The following is a 23983-nucleotide window of genomic DNA, read 5'->3' as shown; positions in this document are numbered from 1 at the left end:
AGCTAATGATAGTTATATAAGACCAGATGCTGCTGGTGCAATAAGCTGTATGCTGTATGTCCAATGGATGATGATCTGATTAGTCGACTAATCGCAAAAATAATCGGTGACTAGTCGACTATCAAAATAATCGTTTGTGGCAGCCCTAATTGGAATCACAGCTCACTTTTATTCTTGAAACGGATGTTCATGAGCTTAAATTTATAGGACAGTGAGGTTCAGTCTCACTGAACGGTCTGACTCAAAACCATCAAGTTGTGTGTATAAACATATTTAAGAATAATGATGATTAAAAGTCTCAGCAGTGCTCAGTGAGAGGGCTCGTCTTATGAAACAGCGCCTCTGGTTTGGTGGTTCAGCTGAGAGCACCATCAGGAAACCAGCCAACCAGGAGAAGTCTGATGCCAAGTGTTAAAATTTAGATATTAAACTTTGTAATAATTCTTCCCCATGGACGCACAAGTTATTTTATTTGTATAGCACTCCAGTTCCTGGCCAATCACAAAAAGAGCTCTTTAGCAAATAAACTGGCAACTTTGTGCTGATGTCAAACAATCTGACAGAACAAACTCAGCAGTTAACAGGCCAATAACTATTGGTGGGTGTAGATGAAGTTTTATTCTGTAATTTAAAACAGTCACATTAATAAGTGTACATCAAGCAGTTAAAATACAAAGCTAAAAATGGAAAAAAAGAAAAATGTAAAAGCAATGTAAAAACAAAATTTCAGGTCAGAGATTTCTGTGGTAATGTTACATTTCACAACAAAAGTGGTCACAAGCGGAAGCGATCAGAGAAGTTTGGAGACTCCGGGACTGTAAGAGGAACTTCGCTCTTCTTCACAGCTACAGGTTTGTAGTGTCTGATGGGCTGAGCTTTGTGCACCTGCAAAGTGTGACATACACTGTGTCAGACCACAGACAGGCTGTAAAGTACTGATAGCGCAATAACATACAAGTATACAGTATCATTACACGGAGCCCTGTAATGACTGTGCAGCGTTTCACACGACCAGCTCAAACTGTCTGTCACACAGGTCATCCTACTGGGACGTGGCACGGCCTTATGGTTGATATTTGATATGAAGCACCTTGTGGCAACTGTTGTGATTTGGTGCTGTGTTAATAAAATGACATTGAGTATATATATATATATATATATATATATATATATATATATATATATATATATATATATATATATATATATATATATATATATATATATATATATATATATATATATATATATATATATACACATACACATATATATATATATATACATACATACATACATATATACATACATATATACATACATATATACATACATATATACATACATATATATATACATACACACACACACACATATATATATACATACACACACACATATACACACACACACACACACACACACACATATATATACACGTATACGTATATACACACACACACACACACACACACACACACACACACACACACACATATATATATCTCAGTGCTCTGTCCAAGTCAGAGGGTTAGCTGAAGAACACTGGAATGTGCAAATGTTACCAAAGACTTCCTCTGATAGTTTCCCAGTAAAGGTTTTAATGGTGACCACAGGAGCAGCGCTGCTGTTTTGGACGGTCGTTTTCTTTCACTTAACCTGAGCTCAGCGTCTCAGTAGCAGCTCCGCCTCTTTGCAGTGTATAAACAGACTGTAGCTGCACCTTAAACTGTGCCAGCGTCATCATCATCACTGCTGCTGTTGTGTTAACAGTCTTTGTTCAAAACTGGGGGCTGTGTGAGCTGCCAAACGTGCATTTTTCTATCCATCTGTAGCTCTAGATCTACACACACCAGCACCAGGCGCTGCTGATACTTTCTGCAGTTACCTGCTCTTGTCGCAGCCGGGCAACCTCCTCCTTCTGTCTCTGCTCTTCTTCTCGTCTCTGCTCTGCCTCCATGTGCGCCCGCAGAACCTCCTTCTCACTGGTCACTCGCTCGTACTCCTGCCACTCTCGGGCACGCCGCTCTGTTGCCAGTTCAAAGGCCTCTACAACTATGGAAGAATTATTGCCTTCAGAGTGCAGTGACAGATGACAGTGAAGACAGAGGACACAGTGAGTGACACAACCTTGAAGAGTGGTTCAGCCTCAGCAAAGCTGAAGCACTCTTCAAGACACATGCAATTTTCAGACAGTATTCAACACCAGCGCTGCACCTGCCCATTACTTTTATCATCCATTAGTCATTCTCAGATCAATCAGACAATAGTGAGATATTTATCAAGAGCCAGTAAATGTGGCTCCAGTGTTTGATAATCAAACTCAAAACTGCTTTTCTGATAATTGCACTGAATACTCGCAGCAACAACAAAGCGCAGACATGTGGCTGCAGCTGTATCGCAGCGTTCTACATGTCAGCTGAAGCAAACACCTCTGTGCCTAGGTGGAGTCTCCAGGTAATCTGATTTGCTAAGAGCAATATAACGCTCATATTTGTCATTGACATTCCTCAGAGAGAGAAATTATAAAGCATAAACTGCTTTATAGTTTGTCAGACTGTCATTTGAACATTTTGGCAAATGTGGCATTCAGCTGAGGAAAGGAGATGTGACAACAGCACAACAGACAATCTCTATACAGCTGCAACCTCCCATCATGCATCACAGCAATGATAATAAACACAAAGGATCTGTTTTAGTCTAAACTGAGCGTCCTTACCCACTGCAGGCCGGGCCTCTTTCTTGGGCCTGAAAGGCTCCTTGTGAATGACGGTGTTGGGCCGAGCTTTAAATACTGCTGCTTCCTCTTGATGTTTCTGTTCTTCTTTCACCTGTGAGGTACAGATGTTGTGAGTGTTATTCAAATAAAAAAATGAAAATAAAGTGAAAAATCCCATCATACCATCTGCTCCCAGCGACTGTTCTTCACAGTTCCCCGTTCATCCAGAAGCAGCCTAAAAGGCTCAGGCTTGGTAGGCTCCAGCTTCTTCTTCTCTGGTAGGACCACACTGTCAAAGTCAGGCAGCGGCTGGGCCTTAAACTGTGGTATCTGGAAAATATTCAGGCGACAGAGTCACTCAGTAACTCTGTACTGTGAAACTCTCGACGACAGACTGAAAGTCAGACTACCTCTTCGTTTCGCTTTTCCTCCAACTTTTTCTCTCTCAAGGCTTTTCTTTCACGCTCCCTCTGCTCAAAGGAGAAAGGACAGACCTCCACACGGTGGTTCTCAGATAGCCGGGGCTGAAAGGGCAGGCCGAAGTGAGGCACTGGGGGGGCCTTAACTGGTGACGGCTGCTTGACCTGACAAAGACAGTTTTATGGGTATAGCTGCAGTAGATGGTGCACAGAGCCATAGCAAAGACACACGTCCTTACCTCCTCGACCTTGCGATCTAGTCGAACTCTCTTCTTGAGGGCAAAGGCAGGAGACTCGGGAACAGTCGGATTTGCAACTTTCTTTTCTGGCAGTCCCTGTTGATGAGAGGATTCTTAAAACAGTATTCCCACACAGTAAAATCTGCCTTTCTGCAATGAAAAAACAACTTTGAAACTCATCAGTGTTTAAACTCACCACAACTCCTTCCAGAACCTTTTTGGGCAGAGGCTTGGCTTTAAAGTTCTGGGGCTTTTCGTCATCCTCCTGGGGCTTCTTTGTGGCCTGCCTCTCCTGGAGCCTTTTTTCAATCTCCAGCTCGAAGCCTTCGGGTACGGTGGGCTCCTTCACTGCTGGCTTTTTTAGGTCCTCTGCACTCTCCAGTATCTTCCTGTTCAGCTCCAGCGCCTTGATTTTAAAGCTGCGTTTAAAAGCCAACATTAGTCAATGGTCACTAGATCAAAATGTAACGCTGTCACAGTGAAGTGACCCAAACATAGCTTCTGCCACAAACTACAACTGTAGCGGCAAAAACACGTCACATCAATCAAGACATTTCAGCATTTTGGCCTCTGTAACTGTTGAAGCTGCAGCCATGCACATACTGATCCATGATTCCTAAATAATCAGCTGTATTTTGTATAATAACAGTCCTTAAAGAAACCCTGCAATGCCACATTTTCCATGTGTTAGCAAAAGGAGGAGGTTTACAATGGCTCATCTGAAACATCTTAGTGCATTTATTATTTCTATGCTATTGTAAGTCATTATTGTCAGGCTGTCCTAAACACTGCATGAAAAACCTTCAGTTGATGCCAAATATACTGCACCAAAAGTACTGACAGGGACTAGAAAGTAAGAGAGCACACACTGGCTTCTCTTTAGTGGCTCCAGATTCTGATTTAAAATCCTTCCCCTCAAACACAAGTTTGGATTCAGGAGGCAGACGCTCTCTACTTTTAAGATTAGGCTTCAAACTTTCCTTTTTGCTTATAGTTAGCACTGGATCAGGTCACCCGAACACTTTAAATACAACGTTTTTTGCAAAACACCAGAAATCTGTTGTGAAACCACGTTTCCCAACACAAAGTGACGGCACATTACAAGAACCTCCAACCAGAAAAGGCCAAGCTTCTCACTTTGCAAGTTTTTCCGCCTCCTCAGCCTCCAGCTCAGCAGAGCACTTAACAGTAGGCGGCCGGCTCCTCTGACGAGTCATCAGGTATGGGGAGTGGGGCTGAGTGAGCTTCAGGTGGTTCCCCTTTGCTGTGGCGGGTCCTGTTGAAACAGGATGCAGATACAATGAAAACCTGCAATAATGTTTTTTTTTTAACCCTTATCTGAAAAGTGTCACAGAGAGTCAGCATGCACCACACCTCTCTCTTGACTTCTACGACTGTGCATATGGTAGCGGGTGGGGGTTCGCTTCTGGAACTGCTCGATCTGCTGGGCCATGGGCACATAAGCGCTCGCCTCTTCCGCCTTTCTCTTGTTGCCTGTTGACAGGTTGAAAGGTTTGGGCACTGTGGCACCTTTCCGAGCCTTTGCCTGAAAACAAGTATAATCAGTTTTTTTTCCCCCATCTCACCTTAGCTTAAATATGCAGATGTTTCATCAAGTTTCTTTTAGCTGCTGTTAACAAAGATGAACTTTATAGTGGGCTGCAATGAACTGGCAATAAAGCAAGTTGTGTCACTTACTGGGGAGGACGGTTTGCGAAGCTGACTGACAAAGTCCACTTCCTTCTCTGTGTTGCATGAAGTGGAGGACTTAACACGGGTATCTGTACTGAAGTGGAAGTCTTTGGGCACAGTTGTAGACAGGAACGTCTTCTTTGGTGGTGGATCTGAAATGACAGTGGTTTGGTTTGGTTTTTTTAAACCAAACAAGTAAAGTGAACACTTTTAACCCCCAGAACTCTAAACTCATCAGAACTGCTAACAGGAGTCATTTTGACCTGCAACAACAGTAATGGCAAAGACAGCGCTTCTGGGTCATCTCAGATCCTTTAAAAATGCACATGAGAATAAACCAATAAACAAAGGGTACAACACATAAAACTGACACCTAAACAATTTACTTGAATAAGAACATTATGAAAAGTGAAAAATGTGGTAGTACATGTGCTGAAATAGAGGTGTGAAAACACTTAAACAGACCGATCAACTCATTGTCTGCATTGTAAACTTAACCACAGAGCAGGTTACAAAAATGTAAGAAACATTTAATTTCTATAAAAAGTAAAACAGTCAAGTTTCATCCGTTTCCTTCACATCGTCTTTGCTGATTGGACCTGAAGCACCACCCACACTGCAGCTCAGTTCTGACACATCTGCTTCACCATCTGATTGACTGCTCTCTCCACACACTTGACTGCTCAGTTCACCCAGCATGCCTAGCAACACTTTCATTTTACTTTAGTCTCTATAGGTCACAATGACATCTTTGACAGTTCAGAGTATGAGTGGTCGTACTATTTCTCCCCTCTTAAAAAACAAATTCACCAAAAAAACAAACAAACAAATTTTAGGAATATTTCTGGAAACACAGGCTGATGAAAAAAAAAAAATGATGGGGTTTTATTTTTCACAGCTCGTTTTGTTTACGGTAAATGCCAAAGGGTCAAACGTACCCGTTGGCAGTTCTAGAGTTAGAGTGTTACTACTGGCTGTAGCACCACAGTCTGAAACATGTACTCACTCCCAGCTAGAGCAGCCTTGTAGCTGGCCTCATTCTTCTTCCGGTGAAGAGCAACTTCCTTCTGAAGGTTCCTGATGCGCTCCAGCTCCAGCTCCTCAGAGGTGCTCGGCCTGCGGGTCACAGATTTTTGTAGACTTTAATCTTTAGTAAAGGTACATCTGTACCCCCGTCTCTCATTTAGAGGCTCAACATGTCAACGTTCTCTTCATGACCCTACTACTTAAAAAAAAAAAAAAAAAAAAGAAAAAAAAAGGCGACTGGCTCAAGCTCAAGGACTCATTTACACCAAATCCCAGACACTACACCTGCTACCATCATCCACCTTCCCACATGTTTGGGTGGGGTACTGTCTTAAAGAAGGATTCCTACAATGTGAGTACTGGAGGTCAGCCCAGTACTCAGAACAAACCTGAACAAGAGAAATTCAAGCACTTCATGCACTGCAACCATTGATCATCGTAATTATTAAGCATCCTATCCTGTCAATTAATCACATAATCAGACAAGAAATTATTTTTACTTATGAGCAATAATCAAAAGAGAAAAAAAAGTTTAAAATGAACTGCTCATTGGTTTCCATTTTACAAATGTCAGTCAAAGAACAGTCAAAGGTCAAAATCAAATAAGGTATACATAAAATCTCTACTCTGACACAAAATAAATGTCTGTGGCATTTGGCTGTTTGGGAAGAGGGAATGTTTTAGAAGTGACTTGGCAGCAGCAGACGGATGCAGAGCGACACAGGGCGAGCTTTCTGATGTGAGGGGTTTGTGACATTTAGTGTAGTCATCTGTTTTTTGTTGTTTTTTTTTTTTTTTTTCAAAACAATGAGGCGACTCCTGAATGTCACAGATTGCTAAGAACCAACCAAAGGCAGGAAGAACTATATAAACACCTGTTTTTGTGAGGCCTGATGTGGCTGTATCGCCTGATACCTGTCCATGAGGAGGAGAACTCTGCAGCGGTTACCTGTGCCTCAACAACAGCCGCATACAGGAGTGACTGATACTGCAGCAGTAAGCAAAACGACCGGGCTGGAGAGTTCAAACAGCTGGAGACCAACCAACTCTCTAACCCCACTCCACACGCCAAATCACACAAATCCCCGTTTCTCCACAATAACTCAGGCTGTCAGTAGCAGCTCATTTACACTGTGGGAATGATTTACCTGACAATGGAAAAATACTTATGACACGACACTAATGTGACAAATGCAAATTTTCTGGCCATACACTGTAACAAAACACAAGATTAATGTATGGTGGGTCTTTTAGCCATTATGTAGCGCTTACCTTTGCTTTAACAATGAACAATTTGTTGTTCCCCTCCGACACGGCGCCATTATTTACCCAGCCAGATCCAAAATGCATGTATCTGTCCCTGCTTTCAAAGCTTTAATCCTGGCAGCAGTGTAAGGTGAGGGGTGCTCTACAAGCTACATGGTGGTGACCAAACTGGTGAGACTCTCACAGAGACATCACTACTTTCAGGGATTCAAATAAAGCTGTACAGTATGATCACAGGCCCCCGAAAAAGTTTCCCTCCATGGACAGATGATCCAAGCAGTCCGTCTAATATTTACAGTCATGAATAATGTTTTACCCACGAGGGTAGTGAGTCGGGTCATGTGACTGAAAACTGAACACACTTCTCACAAGTCCAGATTCTCTGTTTATAACCACTTTAAGACTAACAAATATCTGATTTTCATCCTTTTCTCTAGTTTTATACTCTCCAGCCTTCCTTCTGTTACCAGTATCAGCTCACCCTCCGTCCTGCTTACAAACTTGGAACCTGCCGTTTATTTTTAGCCGTCTTAAAACCGCTCGCTCTACCATGAAGTAAATACATATGAGCCAGTTTTACTTTATCATTCTACACAAATGCTGAACATTTCCAGCCGAGAGCATTTTAACATTAATTTCAAGTTCTTTCTCATTGTACATTCAAGGATAGATAAAGGTGTAAGGCACAGTCTTACTCTGTGAGTGTGGAGGTGGAAGCTGCTGCGTGGGTCTGATGTTCTCTCTTTGAATTTAGCCGCTCACTCCTGCGGGGACCAAACCCAGAAAGCAGCTGCTCACTCCTGGATTTTTGGGCAACAGGACATCTACATTAAACTGCTGTAACTGAAAACTCTAAGAAAAAAGCTGAAGGTGAAGAGATGGTTTCTTAGCTTTCTAACTGGTAGAAAGTGTGCATGTGCTGGACTCTCAGCTTTTTCAGGTTTAGAATGATGACAGGATACTTCTAATACTCACTCTTTGCATTTCTTTGATGGTGGTGGAGCTGGACCGCTGGTCATGTCTTTACGCTTTGAAACTCTAAAATAAATTAGAACAGAAGCAGTTCTCAAACTTGAACCGATTACACACAGATGCTGTTCTATAACCATCGTGTTTTTACGCAGGGGCTGGATCAGACAGCGAAGCTGCAGTGTTTAAGGTTTGGACTCTGCATGGTACAAAGAGTACTGCACACCCACTTAGAGGAGTTGCCAATACATACATGCAATGCCACACATTTATTAAGTATTTATTAATGTATTTACACTTGTCTCTTCCACAATGTCAGTCTTACTTTTACTGTTTTGAACCAGCTTCATTTTCACCTTCTTTCCTTCCTGCACTCGGCACCAGTGGCACTTTTATTGTGACGACTATTTTTACTTTTTATCGTTCTGCTGTAACAAAACACTTTTCTTTGTGGGATCAATAAATTATCTGTCCATATTTATCATGTAGGGTTTGTGTAGAACCTATTTAATACAAATGATATACAACAGGAAACTGTCAATGAATGACTGGATGCCAGAATTTCATGAGTGCCGTCTCGTGTACAGCCCCTTTGGCAAAACCCAACAAGTCTTCTACTGAGTGCATCATGTGGGAAAGAAACCTTTTGTGTGAAAGTTTCACATGGTTACACAAAAGTAACAACTACATCAACTGTACCTGCGTGGCTGTGCAGAGACTTTAATAACAGGCCTTTGCTTTGAACGGACATCGTTCTGTGTGCGACGTTCAGCACCCCAGGACGTCACAATGTTTGCAGGTGGAGATGCCGATATGCTGGGACCTGGAACATAAAAACAATTACAGATAGTCACACATTAACCAAGTTACAAGGACAGAAAATAATGACTAAAGATGCACGGGGGTGTTGACTAACCAGAGTCACCGTCAGTGTTTGTTTGAGACAACATCACATGCTCAGGCTCATCACTTGTCAGATGCAGCTGGTCCGGTCTCGAAGGTGTGATAAGATGATCACTTTCTCCCACAGTGTGCATTTCTGCCCACGAGAGATTCGATGGTCAAAACTTTTCAATTCTGGTCACTAGTACACTACAGATTCGATTGTAAAACCCCACTTTTTTAGTTAGAAATCCCACCTGAGGGGCCATTCCAGTTTAGGAGAAAAAGAAAACATTAACCTAATAAAGTCTGACTTTAAATGGAACGCTCAGTCAAATCCTCAGGACTGACGATCAAATAGAGCAAGCCTATTCAAATGGTGGCAAACAGGCTACATGCAGCCCAGAAGCAACCTCTGAGTGTCCCTGCCTGTGGTCCTGGCAGATTTTTTTTTTTTTTTCTTACAGCATAGTGTAGACTGTGAATGCAACACTCCTAGTAGGCTAGCAACATTCAACCCACAATGCAGCGTGATGTTGTAAACATTAAGCTATCATGGCACCAGTTCCCCAATGTTAAGAAAGTAGCAGTCGTCATCCTCATCCTCTGTTTGGGTCAACGTACACATGTGAATCAAGCTTTTCACACATGAACTCAATAAAAAGCAGCTCTCGTTGTTCACTGACTGACACTTCACCACTGCCTTTGGATTACACTGACATCTTACGAGCCAAAAGTTGCCGCTCTTGTTCAGAAAAAAGTCACGTCTCCCATTAATAATGTAAGAGGTAACTGTAGCCTACATATCAACATAATGTGGGATGTCTAACAAGCCATGCCTAATTACAGGTGTTGATTTAAAACAAACCTGTATTCCCTCAGTGTGCAGCAGTAAATGTTGTATTCATATGTGTTACTGCTATGGTTTGTGCATTTGATAGGATTGATTGTTCTTTTTTTAAATTCTGTTAAATGCTCTTTAAGATGTGTCTGAGTCACCAAAATATTTATTTTATTTTGAAAGGGAATTATCAAAACGTCTGTTGTTTTTTTTTATAAATTCAAATGTGAAGAAAAAGTATTGCTACTACTGCAGACGCTATTCAGTTATAGCTCATTTAATGTTTTTTTTATGGACCTTTAGGTGTGCATTTGTGAGCGGTCACCAGATTTAAAAGGAACAAAGTGAATAAACATTACTTGTTTTTCCAATACATTTGTGTTGGTTTGAAATTCATCATGATCTGCTGCTACTGGCTGCAAAAATATCTCTACAAAAAAATAAATAATAATAATAATAATCTAGCCCAAATAACTTTTTAGTTGAATAGCCGTGAAATAGAGGATCAAACTCCATTAAACAAAAAGACACTATAGTAGTTTGTTGACCTCGAGTGCTGCTGATCTGACCCAAGCTAAAAACGACTCTTCCTCCCTCATATTTTAAATATCACAGTCAGGACGTGCTGGTTAGCTCAGTGAGAGACCAGCAAACCATTGGCCACATGGCCAGAGTGCAGCGACGCATGCTTGAGCTGCAGCCCTTTGCTGCATGTCTTCACCCCTACTCTCTACTTTCTTGCTCATCTATCCAATAGAGGCATAAATGCACAAAAAATGTTTTTAGAAAACAATTAAAAAACACCGCAGTCAGGACTAACACGTGGTAATATTCCCTAGTCCTCTGGATTACAATGGAGACCCTACTCTGCAGAAGAATGCCAGAGTTACCAATCTCACAGTTAGTTGTGACAGTTTGTTGAACATGCTTCCTGGAATAGGGCCCTGTTGATGTCTTTGTTTTGGTTTTGCAACCATTATGAGGCAACAAACCACAATGCATTGCCATTCCAAGAACAATCACTGGTGTGTGTTTATATACATCATCGGGAATTCAATGGGGATGTGGCAAACAGCACCTAGAGGCCAACTTCAAGCCTGTAGCACAAATTACCATCAACTGTGGGATTTACCAATGAGATGCTCTGTCCCCACTGCTGTTCTTCACAGGCCTGAACCCCCTCAGCCCGACCATTAACAAGACTCGCTAGGGATACAGACTACAGAATGGAGCCACCTTCGCTTCATGGAGGACACGAAGCTGTATTCAAGGAGTGAACGTGGCATTGATTCACTGATCTATACAACAAGGATCTACAGTAGTGACACAGCTATATAATCCAGATTGCAGATGTGTCGTTGGACGGTAATAAAGAGAGGGGGGTAGTCAGAATCGAGTGGGTTGCACTACCAGAAGGCAACATTGCAGATATCAAGGAAAGTTAAAAGTACTTGGGAATCCCACAGGTAAATGAACGCCACAGTCACCAAATACCCAACATGACAAATCCGAATTTTAAAAAACTGGATTAAATTTCAATAAAACTCATTTTCAATGTAAAAGATACACACAGGCTACAAAACAGATCTTTTTTTATATATATAATACAACACTCTTAAAATAAATATGCAGGGACACTGAAACTCTTGTAAATATGAAATTAAATAGTAAAATGGTAAAATGAGGAACTGACTGGTTAATATACAGCGCTTTTCTGCTCTGAGCATTCTATAAAACCGCCTCATTCAACCATTCACACAAGCAACAAATATCAAACATTAGTACCCCAATGGATGCATCAGAGAGCAACCCGGGGTTTGCATCTTGCTCAAGGATATTAGGCAAAGACTGGAACAGCCCAGCATCAGAGCACCAACTTTCTAACTAAAGATGACCTGCTCTACCTCCTCAGCTTAAACTCTCTCTCTACATTCAAAACACTTGGAGATGACAATATGACCTGCGAGTGGACACTTTGGTTAAAACTGTTAGCCAACATCCTAAGATAAAGGATACTGGAAAATGGTAGGAATGACGTACGCAAGTTTTTGTGAAACAAGTCACCAAAAAGCCTTCTTCAAAAAGTGATCGCTGCCTGTTAGATCCGCTTTTGTAGCCCTCCATAACAACACCCACTTGCTGTATGCCCAGCAGGGTATCCTTTAAAATGCATATTGTTGGATAAAGATGTGCAGAGGACACTTACCAAACCACTTGTCGTCGGTTTCAGCATTCACTAGTTCTTTGAAGTCAACGACGTGGGACGGGGCATCAAACTCGTAGCGCTCCGAAGTATCCCCGGACTCGTTCTCGGCCATGTTTTCAGGTTATTTCTTCGACAACTCACTAAACAGGGAACTACGAAGATTGCAAACTTCAAATTATCAATCTTTCAGCCAAAAAACAGTTTTATTTGCAACAACCAAACTGAGGTGACTTGCACCCACATAAACCACGGCTAGGTTGCATTCTATCGTTATGGCTTCATGGGAGACTATTGGCCGTGTTAGCCAAGACAACAGACCAAACTGGCTGGAAAAGGTCAAAAGCATTTACTTCTCGTCTCCTACGAGAATTTATCCCACAGTAATGTCACGTTAGCTTTGCAATTGCGGTTCCGAGTCGCTTTTTCTTCATAGAAACAGAATATAAACAGTAACATTGCTGATAAGGAAACAACTGCCGAGCTAGCGTTACATACGTCTTCACGAGAAGGTACTATTAACATAAACCCAACTATAAACTCACTCCATTATACACATAACAATATGCAACACTATATATTTTTAGTGAGCTAAAAAACTACATCTGAAAATAAGGCAGCAATAAATAATGTAAATGACTGCAAAAACTCACCGTCTTTGCTCACTGCGACTAAAAGGGAAAACAAACAAGCCGCGCAGCGCTCAACGGAAGCGTTTAAATTTGCCACTGTTTTGAACCAGCCAATGACAAACGTTGTATTCACCAACTTGTCACTTATTGGCTTATGCAATGTAAAAACGTATTACGTAACCACGTAATCACAAAACTTAAAATCTGCGTGATTTTGTACAGTGATGTGTGTAATTTTGAATACGCCGGCTCCAGTCCACATAATACTGAATATACGTTGTTATTTTTTAGAAATACACACCCACAAGTTGTTAAATTCAGTGTCACAAACTGAATCATCCAAAAGTAGAAATGTTTAATGTGTGACTTTCTTTTCGTTCTCTTAAAGATCGTTAAATAGGCAGCCACTTTTTCTTCCTCCAAACTTTTATGTCTTATAAACAGTGTAAATGGGTACATTCATCAGCTAAGGAAAAAAAATGCAAAAAAATGATGGAACAAAAAATAAATAAATAAAAAATCAGCAAACGTTGCAGTTACACATCATGATGTCAGTGTATGATAGCACATACAGATAAACGCACACAACTAAATTATAAAGTAATGAAATGCACGACTGATTTTGTTCCTGCCTATGTGTTAACCCTGCGACAGACTGGCGACCTGTCCAGTGTGTACCCTGCCTCTTTAACTTGTGTGGGTAATATACAGGGTAATACATCTGCAACACGAGCTATCAGCGGTGACCCTTCGGTATATTGAATCAATAACATAGAACTTCAGAAATGATGAAGGGGATACTGTGGGTGTCAGCTAACCTTGTTTCATATAATTTAATAGATAAATGCTTTATATACCAACTGCGCTCTAAACACGAACATCCCTGGGAGGCTGTACTCAGGGGCACAACCTTCAGCCTCTCGGTTAGGGCTAAACAATGACTTTTCATAATATATTATTTTGGTTGGCTAAGTTGCCGTTCACTCATGACTTCAACGTATCCTATTGGCTGAAAGTATGTGGTTTGGCCGGGACAATCCTCGTAGCGCTTTCGGGGGCGGGACTGTTAGTTCTGACAGGAAAACTAAAGAAAGGCGAGTATCTCGCAGGAAAAAGGTAAAACTCTGATTGCTCAGAATCTCCCTTTGCTTTTTAAAATTCTTAGCGTTGAAACTGGTATCAAGTAATATGCTTCCTTCTCTAAAGTGTGTGTGTTTAGGTCGACAAGAGGCCAGCTATCATGAAGAAGTAAGCAAAGTTAGCAAGCTAATGATTAGCTTCCGTAGACGAAAGGGAAACTGCAGCTAGGTAGAAGTTAGCCGACACTCTGGTGACCTAAAGAGGTCAACGGGCTACTTCAGAACTGAGGAAACATTAGCGTGCCAAGTTTTATGTAACTTCATTTCACCAGCGTTGAGCTGAGTTACAAGTGCCCCTCCATCGGAGGCACGTATCATTAAGGAAGTGAAGTTCTAAATCAGCATAATATTACAAAATCCCCAGATAACCGAGGCTTAAACTCTCAGCAGTGTATAACGGTAAACTATCTTGTTGTGAAGTAGTTAATGGTTCTTATAGGTATTTACAGAAAAGACTAGTCGTTTATAGTATAACTGTAAAGTTAGTTAGGAGATCGATGTACTCAAAATATGTCTGCCTTTACTGAACTGCGTTTGAGCGGACGTCTGAACCTTCAGGAAATAGTGATGTCACAGAAATACATCCTGAAATTACTGCTTTGGATAAAGAAGAGTCACAGCGCTTGAATGGGTTTATCGAGACAATTTAAAAGCCAAATTGTGGCATTTGTGAGCCAACATATTTATATTGGGTGCCATATTTAGTCAAAAGGACAGAAATTTGGTCTTAACTATCATAACTGTACTTTATTGTGTAGTGATGTGTTCAGTGTTATTGCCACACACACACACACACACACACACACACACACACACACACACACACACACACACCAAAAATACTATAAGAAGTTTCATTTTTGACATGGTTGTCATATGTAATAAAAAGATGTCCACTAATGCTTTTAGCAAAACTCATAATTATTTATGTAAGAGATTAGTTCAGTAGATTCATTTTTCTAAAAACGCAGCTTGGTCCAAAATAACTTGGAAAGTTGAAAAATAAAATTTAGTTTTTAATAATTTCAATTATCAAGGAAAAAAAAAAAACAAACTCCCTGGCCCTGTGGGGGGAAAGTTATTGGCCCCCTTGAGTTGAATTCAGTTTCACTCACCACAGGGCCTGATTACTGTCAGGCCAGTTTAATCAAGAAATTGCTTAAATACAACCTGTGTCACAACGTGAAGTAGGCTAAAAGATCTCAAAAAGTAACAAACCATGCCAAAGTCTAAAGAAACTCAAAAAGAGTTGAGAAACAAAGTAACTGACATCTGTCTGGAAATGTTTACAAAGCCATTTTTAAGGTTTTGGGACTCCAGGGCACCACAGTGAGAGCCATTATCCACAAATAAAGAACACTTGGAACAGTGGTGAACTTCCCAAAATTGACAATGGGCGATATATTTGCACATGCACAGACTTTTTGATGGGCAGAGCAATGTAATCATGGACTGATTTGCATGTTTTAAAATACAGAAGAAGGCCAAACATGGACAAACTAATTTCCCCCCAAAATTAGGGCTGTCAGCCCTAATGCGGTCATCACGATTAATGCGATTAAAATTTTGAATGCGCTCAACCCATCTGGAGCGCAGAATGAACAAACTTTGGACTAACTGCTGAAATGGGTTGATAGAGACATTTCAGGGATTTTAATTCAGTCTGCGCTCCAGATGAGTTAATTGTTCATCGCGTTGGTCGTGATGATGGCACGTTAACGCTGACAGCACTAAAAAAAAAATATAAAGTCGCCAATTTGGGATTTCTTTGGCTTTAAACCAGATGACAGAGGTAAACCTAAGGATGTAACCAAAGCGGTGTGCCGCTTGTGCAGACGTATAGTGCTCAAACACGGCTAACTTACATGAGCATGTACGTGTCCACCATCCGGCTGAGTATGCTAGGCTATCACCAGCTTCTGCAGCTCCATCAACAAGCATCTGGGCGCACTCTGAGGAAGGGGCATTTGCTCACAGATGAATGAGGGTGCTGTTAAAGCAGCGCTATTATTTTTCTTTCTGTTGACTGCTTCTATTAGCTCCATCATTATTAGCAAACTTACTCATAGGCAAATGAATCAATCAGTCAATAAATAAATACTTTTTTTTTTTTTTTTTACGGATCTTGGAAGCTAGCTGACCAAAATGAGTAACATCCAAGCCATCAATACATATCGCCAACTATTCATCTAATGCCCATCTCCACTAGTAAGGTAGCCGCAGTAGAAGATATGTCACTGATAACAAGAACTCCTCACAGTACTTGCAGGTCTTCACCTGAAGTCAAGCTCTTCGAGCCTCTGCAAGCAATGGAAACAGGCAAGGTGAGGATTAGTAAGTGTCAGAACTGCAATCCTTGATGAAACAACGCATTCGAAATACATCAGGAAGATGACCTCCTGAGTTTAGCTGCTCCAAGAATGCCTAAGACAGCTGAAGATGGAGAGTGATGAGGAAGAGGAAGTATGGATGACTGAGCCCCTGCGGATAAAGGAAGGATGAAGGAAGTGGATGACATCAAGAAATCCTACCAGTTCCTAGAAGAGGCCGGCCTACAGGACAGCACAGAGGCTGTGATCATGGCACATGCCTCTATGGATCTAAGCACCAGATCCATAAAGGCGGCTGTCACAGCTGACAGGACCCAAGTTACAGACTGTGCAAAGGGACCCTGGAAACTGTGAAACACATAGTACCAGGATAAAACCTGGTGAGTGTTGTTCCTGGAATCCAGCACATTCCAGGAACAACATCTGAGACCTCTTTCCAGGAGAAGAGCGCAGTCCTAGGAACAGCTAAGATACAGAACGCATAATAGCAGGATGTCAAGTTGGGACTCAATATGCCTCCTGTCTGGAAAAACTAGTCACATGCATTGTTCAGGTGTGAGTTGGGCCCATTCTTCAACACAAACATTCTTCAAATTCTGTGGTGGTCCTTGGCTCTTGGACGACACTTCTGATAAGTCTTTTCCTGCAGGGAACCATCCGATCCACAAAGGATTGGATGTTTCCCAACATCTGGGAAGAATTTTATGTCAGTAGCGCCTTTACAAATATATTCCCTTTGAAAACTGGTGACATGTTCAATACTTATTTTACCGGCTGTATTTAAAAACTAGTCCACCTACCTAGATACAGCAAGCTTCTTTATTTTATTTTTTTAACAAACCTGTGTTGTGCCTAATTTAGGGAAAATATGATTCAGCACCACTTTCCTCCTTGGGACCCTTAAAGGATGTTTTGGAATATAATTCTCAAACTTGGATAAACTTTTCTTCCATGTTTTCATTCATTGTGTGGTTGAACTTCATGCAGCTGTACACTTTTTTTTCCTTTTTTTTTTGGTGTTACAAACATACATCACAACGCACGGTTTTCAAAGCTCAACTGTTGAGGATTGACCATGACATGTGTGAGTGCTCACACTCTGCAGGAAACCGTTATTTTGCGGCACAAGCAATAGAAAAGAATGTGTTTCAGATCCCTGCATTCCATTTTCAGGCAAAGCAGTGGCTCTCTGATACAGTTGTGTCTGGTTTAGTTACAGAGGGATATTAATAATGTCCTCATCAGGCACTCTACCTGCAAAGACAGGAAATAACCACAACTGACAAAAGCTAGAACTGTTTTGCCTAACGTTCAAAATAAGCTGTGATGAAACATTACAGTTGAAGTTATTTTGTGATTGTTGAGAAATGTGCAAACATTTTAGGGACCTTGCTTCAGCTCTGTCCAAGCACACATTATTTTCTTCTTAGTTTTACGTAGTATTTTCTCACCTTTTCAGATTTCTTATTTCCCTGATTTTGTGTTTTCACAAGAGCTCAAACCACTCTCCCTAACAAGTTTGTCTTTGGCAATAAACCTTTGTGTTAATTTAAATCTCTAGCTTGGCTGATGGATTCTGTACTTTGACTTTTTTCAGATGGCGGCAATCAGAAAGAAACTGGTGATAGTCGGTGATGGAGCCTGTGGCAAGACTTGCCTCCTCATAGTGTTCAGCAAGGATCAGTTCCCTGAGGTCTATGTGCCTACAGTGTTTGAAAACTACGTGGCAGATATTGAGGTGGATGGTAAACAGGTAAGCTGTTCATTCTAACAATAAATGTCAGATTGTTTTATATTTATTGTAGCACAGTAGCATAGCAGTGTGTGTGCTATGTGTGAGGCTAAGAGTTTTAAGACGGGACATATCTAAAGTACTTTAACACTAGCCAATTTCATAAATAGCACATTATATTGTAACTATTGATTGATGTATGTATGTTAATATTGAAGCTGAAACTAGCTTTAATTATTTTCTCTATCTTGGATAGCTTTATGAATGTTAATATAGATATAGCTGATAGAGTTGTGATATTCATTACTGCAAAATTTGCTTTTAACTTTTTGGTCAGCCACCTGCACAAAATGCAGCCACACGGATGATTTCTGTGGTTAATAAGTTCAGAGTTGACTTTAAGTACACCTTGAGTAAAGCTTAACAATAAATAATTTTAACATGGCAGTCTACCACTAATAGATAGTATTAGTCACATGCATTGCTCAGGTGTGATTTTGGTCCATTCTTCCACACAAACAGTCTTCAAGTCCTGAACGTTACATAGGCCCCTTCTATGAACTCTGACCTTTAGTTCTTTCCAAAGATTTTCAGTTGGGTTCAGGTCAGGTGACTGGCTGGACCATTTCAACAGCTTTATTTTCTTTCTTTGAAACCAGTTGACAGGTTCGTTGACAGTGTTGTCTTGCTGAAATATCCACCTTCATCCTGGTAGAAGGCAGCAGATTTAATCAAGAACGTCTCGCTTCATTTTTCTATTCATCTTTCCTTCAATGACATGAAGCGTGTCAGTGCCGTATGCTGAAAAACATCCCCACACCATGATGTTCCAACCTCCAATTTTCAGTGTTGGTATGGTGTTTGTGAGGCGATATGTTGTGACCTCCCAGCATGGTGTGTAGACCAAGTTTGGTATCATCTGACCAGACTAACTTTCCCAGTATTTCACAGGCTTGTTTAAATGTTGTTCAGCAAACTTTCTGTAGCTCCATAAGTGCTCCTTGGCTCTTTGACAACTCTTCTGATAATTCTTTTCACTCTTCTGTCTGAAGTCTTGTGGGGAGCATCTGGTCGTGGCTCGTTGATGGTAAAATGATGTTCTTTTCACCTCCAGATCATGGCCCCAACAGTACTTACTGGATCCTTCAGTAGTTTAGAAATTCTCCTGTAACCCATTCCATCAGTATGGTTGCAAAGGTCTAAAAGAGCTTATTTTACATTATATACATTATTTATGGACATCAGTGGTTTGACTTGTTTGTATGTGTGGATTGGATGGTTACCAACATCTGGTAGGAATTTCTGTCAATAACAACTTTAGAAATATATTTACTTAGAAAATTGGTGACATGTTCAATACTTATTTTACCTGCTGTATGCAAAGTGTTAAGGCCAGTCAAACTTCGATACAAGAGCAATGAATTTAGTTCAGCATAGAGCTGGGCGATATGAGATTTTTTCATATCACGATATGTTTTTTTCATTTCAGGCGATAACGATATCTATCACGATATAAGCCAAATAACTATATTTGTAAGATTTAAATGTGCCATTGCTCACAAGTAAAATGTGAAATAATCAGCAGCTTGTTTTTAAATATTTATTTCCCATAATAAGTTCAACAGGGTAGATGTACTTAAGGAACATGAGACTTTTTCAGATAAATAAAGGCAAATATTGCAAACTACACAAAAGGCAGCCGCTAAAGCGTTTAAGTTTCAAAATAGAACAAACGAAACAGACTAAATTGTCAATTCCACTTAGAAACAAAATATTAATTCTAAAAATAAATCTTAGTTTGTTTTACAGAAGAACAGACAAAACTGACCAACTTTTGTCAATATCAAATAAACTGAGAACTAAAAGGAAATTCTCAAACTCTCCTTGTTGTATAGCTGAGCTTTTCAAACAGTTTTAACAGTTACTTTAGTCTGACAAAAGCCGAATGACGAATTAGCGCTTCCAGTCAGAGACTGAGGCTACGTCCACACGTACACGGGTATTTTTGAAAACGGAGATTTTCCGTTTTCGTTTTAAAAAATAATCCCGTCCACACATAAAGGCAGAAATGAAGGAAAACGGTGCTATGAACATGCCAAAGCAGCAGGTGGCGCTAGATTCCTAACCGTGCAGAAATGTTGGCCAATCAGAAGTCTAGAAGCCTCGGTGGGAAAAAGTAAACAAAGCTGGGGCATAGAAGCAGAACCGAGTCGTATGTGTGGAGGGACAGTAACTGTGTGTATATGTAAGCATTTAAACACTGCAGAGAGTAGAATTAACAGTAACAGTATTGTAGAAATTCATTTCACCGAAACAATAACGTGGCGCACAGTATGACGCATGCACCAGTTTATTGTATTTCCAGACTTGCTTTCGGCACAATTTACAGTGCACGCTGCTGTTTTTTGTCAGACTTGAAATAGCCGAAATACCTTCAAACTACGGAACTTCTATGGCTCTTCCGTTCGACAATCTCTCCGGCATTGGAACCATCATCTGTTTTCTCTTCGGTCGCGCTCGGTTGATTTTTCTAGTCGGCACACTCATTTCCTCCATTATGCGCTGGCTCCATTACCCGCTGGCTGCTTCCCAAACAAACACACGTGCGGCTTGGCACTTGTGCTGTACGTAACAAGTCACGCGACGTGACGCTGCGGCCCTGATTGGTTCGGCTCTGCGCTACCTAATTTGGATTGGCTGACCTTTTTTTTTTTTTTTTTTTGAGGACAAGAGCGGCGAAGTCTATCGCGATAGCTTAATTTCTCTATCGAGTAAAAGTTATATCGCGATACATATCGTTATCGTTCTATCGCCCAGCTCTAGTTCAGCATAATGAGGCACATCACAAACTAACCACCTCCTATTACCAGTTTTAAATCTCTGTTTATATCTAACTGTACATACTCGTGTACATACCCTTTCAAACTGAATTTCTGTAATACTGCATCTCACCTGCAGTATCTGTGCAGCTCACGCTTTGGATTGACTGATCAAGCAAAACATGATCTGGAGCCGGGTCATAATTTTACAGCTTAGCAAGAAAACAAACAAAAATGAATCCATTTCCCTCCCAGTTGTAAAACTGGAGCGAGGTCTATCCATCCAAACTATCTATGAATGCAAAATCAAAACAATTATCAATGCATTACTCGGTATAGAAATTACTTGTAGATCACATTAATCTTGAGAGAATGTCTCAAACAAGGATCTTGGGGGCAGATGTCACCAAGAGGTTGGTGGGTTGTGCTGCTCTTTTCTTCTCTACTGTCGCCCCCTTAAGTTTGTCTGCACCTTCATCAGTCGAGTGCTCATGCCCTCGATTTTAGGACTCTGTGTAAGCTAGAACACTAATCAATGATTTACACCTCATGCACTTACATACATGCCTGAATGGCTTCCATCCACCTGTCTTCATAGCATGCTGTTACATGATAAAAATGGGCCTGTGTTTGAGGACCCTAAGCAGGATTGGTGTGTGTAGTAGGAATTAACTATAGTCCCTCCCCTGCAGGTGGAGCTGGCCTTGTGGGACACAGCAGGTCAGGAGGACTATGACCGACTGCGGCCTCTGTCATATCCAGACACAGATGTCATCCTCATGTGCTTTTCCATTGACAGCCCTGACAGTTTAGGTGAGTCTGTTTCTGTTGGTTTCATTAAAAAAAATGAAAAAACTCTTTTATATCTGCTGCATGTTTACCTTGTCCACATTGTACCTGATGCAGAGAATATTCCGGAGAAGTGGACTCCAGAAGTGAAGCACTTCTGTCCCAATGTGCCCATTATTCTTGTGGGAAACAAGAAAGACCTGCGAAATGATGAGCACACACGCCGAGAGTTGGCTAAAATGAAACAGGTCAGTGACGGCATGCACTCATACAGTTTCATATTAATCCCACCACACAAACACTACACTAACATAACTAATGACAAAAATGTCCATAACTTTTGTGTGTCAGCCTTTAGTCTACTACAGTTTCCACTAACATTCATTAGGTTTTTTTATAGGGCTGCAGCCACTGATAATGAAGACAAATATATTTACTAACTTTTGTTTTGATATAAAGTGTGATATAAGTGAAAAGTTTGGACACAGTTTCTCATTCAATGGTTTTTCTTTATTTTCATGACTGTTTACATTGTAGATTCTCACTGAAGGCATCAAAACTATGAATGAACACATAAGTGTGAAATAACTGAAAACATATTTGATATTTTAGATTCTTCCTAACAGCCCCTTTGCTTTGATTCCTGCTTTGCACACTCTTGGCGTTCTCTCCATGAGCTTCATGAGGTCGTCTCCTGAAATGGTTTCCAACAGTCTTGAAGGAGTTCCCAGAGATGATGAGCACTTGTTGGTCCTTTTGCCTTCACTCTGCGCTCCATCTCATCCCAAACCATCTCCACTGGGTTTAGGTCAGGTGACTGTGGAGGCCAGGCCTCCATCACTCTCTTGGTCAAACAGCCGTGACACAGCCTGGAGGTGTGTTTGGGGTCACTGTGCTGTTGAAAAATCAATGATGGGATGGCATGTTGCTGCAGGATGCTGTGGTAGCCTTGCTGGTTCAGTGTGTCGTTAGTTTTGAATAAATCTCCAATAGTGTCACCAGCAAAGCCCCCTGACACAATCATGTCTCCTCCTCCATGCTTCACAGTGCATGCATGTAGAGACCATTGTTCACCATTTCTGCGTCACGGGTGGAACCAAACATCTCAAATTCTGACTCATCAGACCAAAGCACAGATGTCCACTGGTCTAATGTCCATTCCTTGTGTTTCTTGGCCCAAACAAATCTCTTCTGCTTGTTGCTTTTCCTTAGTCGTGGTTTCTTAGCAGCTGTTTGACCATAAAGGCCTGATTCACACAGTCTCCTCTGAACATGTAGAGAGATGTCTGTTACTGGAGCTCTGTGTGGCATGTATCTGGGCTCTAATCTGAGCTGCTGTTAACTTGTGATTTCTGAGGCTGGTGACTCGGATGAATGTGTCCTCAGCAGCAAAGGACTGGGGCGTCCTCATGTGAGACAGTTTCATCATAGCGTTTGGTTCTTGCGACTGCACTCGGGGACACAATCAAAGTTTTCCAGACTGACTGACCTTCAGTTCTTAAAGTAACGATGGGCTGTTGTTTCTCTTTACTTAGCTGATTGGTTCTTGCCATAATATGAATTCTAACAGTTGTCAAATAGGGCTGTCAGCTGTGTACCAACCTGACTGCTGCACAACACAACTGATGGTCCCAACCTCATTAAGAAGGCAACAAATGAACCCTGACAGGCACACCTGTGAAGTGAAACCATGTCAGGTGACAACATCATGAAGCTCACTGAGAGAAGGCCAAGGGTTTGCAGCGCTGTCAACAAAGCAAAAAAATCATATTTTGCATGGTTGGATCTTAACAAGGTTCCAAGTAGAGCTTCAATATGCAACATGAAGAAATGGGAGTGAGACAAAACAATTATTTTTGAAAACAACATTTAAACTGAAACAGGCTGTTTTACAGCTGAACAAAAGTTTAGGTCCACACCTCAAAAAAAACCTGTAAACCCCCCAAAACAGAAATCAAAGGTCCAAACATGAACTCGGTCATGAGCAGCTCCACCGTGTTGATCACATCAGAAATTACTTCCGGCATGCTTGATGATTTGCTGGTAAAGTTAAGACAGGCTTCTGCATATACCATACTGTGGACAGGTGTGCTTTATACATTTACAGTAAAGAGTTCAGATGGGGAGTGTCTGGAATTGATTGATTGTAATCTGTGGGCTAAATGTGCTCACAGCCAATCTGTGGGAGGGATCAAAGACTTATTTCACTCAATGACAAACAAATCAAGATTACTTTTATGTTTTTGTTTCTGGACCTTCGGTTACTCTTACTGATCTCCATTAAAA

The 23983-nt window shown here is 41.0% G+C and overlaps 2 protein-coding genes across 4 annotated transcripts in view; one reads left to right on the top strand and one right to left on the bottom strand.

Moving 5' to 3' along the window:
• Nucleotides 1-593: 593 nt before the first annotated feature.
• Nucleotides 594-12997, bottom strand: tpx2 (TPX2 microtubule nucleation factor). 2 transcript variants are annotated; one of them, XM_085443409.1, is made up of 17 exons: nucleotides 12910-12997; nucleotides 12260-12411; nucleotides 9247-9369; nucleotides 9030-9153; nucleotides 8337-8399; nucleotides 8057-8161; nucleotides 6076-6185; nucleotides 5076-5221; nucleotides 4752-4923; nucleotides 4515-4653; nucleotides 3574-3796; nucleotides 3378-3473; nucleotides 3130-3303; nucleotides 2903-3049; nucleotides 2720-2831; nucleotides 1889-2073; nucleotides 594-885 (listed from the first exon to the last, which is right to left on the bottom strand). In XM_085443409.1, the coding sequence occupies exons 2-17, from the start codon at nucleotides 12369-12371 to the stop codon at nucleotides 775-777; spliced, it is 2142 nt and encodes a 713-aa protein (XP_085299535.1). In that variant the 5' UTR covers nucleotides 12372-12411; nucleotides 12910-12997; the 3' UTR covers nucleotides 594-774. The 2 variants fall into 2 exon arrangements, with proteins under 2 accessions (XP_085299535.1, XP_085299536.1); XM_085443410.1 differs by having other exon boundaries at nucleotides 1889-2055.
• A 922-nt stretch (nucleotides 12998-13919) lies between these two features.
• LOC146684929 (rho-related GTP-binding protein RhoA-C) overlaps nucleotides 13920-23983 on the top strand; it is a 13227-nt gene continuing 3163 nt past the window's right edge. The window contains exons 1-4 of one of the 2 annotated variants that reach the window (XM_085443413.1): nucleotides 13920-13982; nucleotides 17955-18110; nucleotides 21601-21721; nucleotides 21815-21945. In XM_085443413.1, coding sequence (XP_085299539.1) covers nucleotides 17955-18110; nucleotides 21601-21721; nucleotides 21815-21945 — 408 coding nt within the window. In that variant the 5' untranslated portion in view covers nucleotides 13920-13982. Of the gene's footprint in view, nucleotides 14005-17954; nucleotides 18111-21600; nucleotides 21722-21814; nucleotides 21946-23983 lie in introns of both variants that reach the window. The other variant, XM_085443412.1, reaches the window with a different exon arrangement.

Source organism: Copadichromis virginalis, linkage group LG20, assembly GCF_057382275.1.
Source record: "Copadichromis virginalis isolate Kocher_CV1m ecotype Utaka linkage group LG20, C_Virginalis_male_GT1.1, whole genome shotgun sequence".
NCBI lineage: Eukaryota > Metazoa > Chordata > Actinopteri > Cichliformes > Cichlidae > Copadichromis > Copadichromis virginalis.
This window is presented reverse-complemented; position numbering and strand designations above follow the sequence as displayed.

Excerpts from the sequence above, each read along its gene's own strand:
- tpx2 (XM_085443409.1), bottom strand. The coding sequence starts at position 12,371 with ATGGCCGAGAACGAGTCCGGGGATACTTCGGAGCGCTACGAGTTTGAT. Across the intron at positions 3,050-3,129 it reads AGGAAAAGCGAAACGAAGAG|ATACCACAGTTTAAGGCCCA; the intron begins GTAGTCTGACTT and ends AATATTTTCCAG. Across the intron at positions 886-1,888 it reads CCCGGCTGCGACAAGAGCAG|GTGCACAAAGCTCAGCCCAT; the intron begins GTAACTGCAGAA and ends CACACTTTGCAG.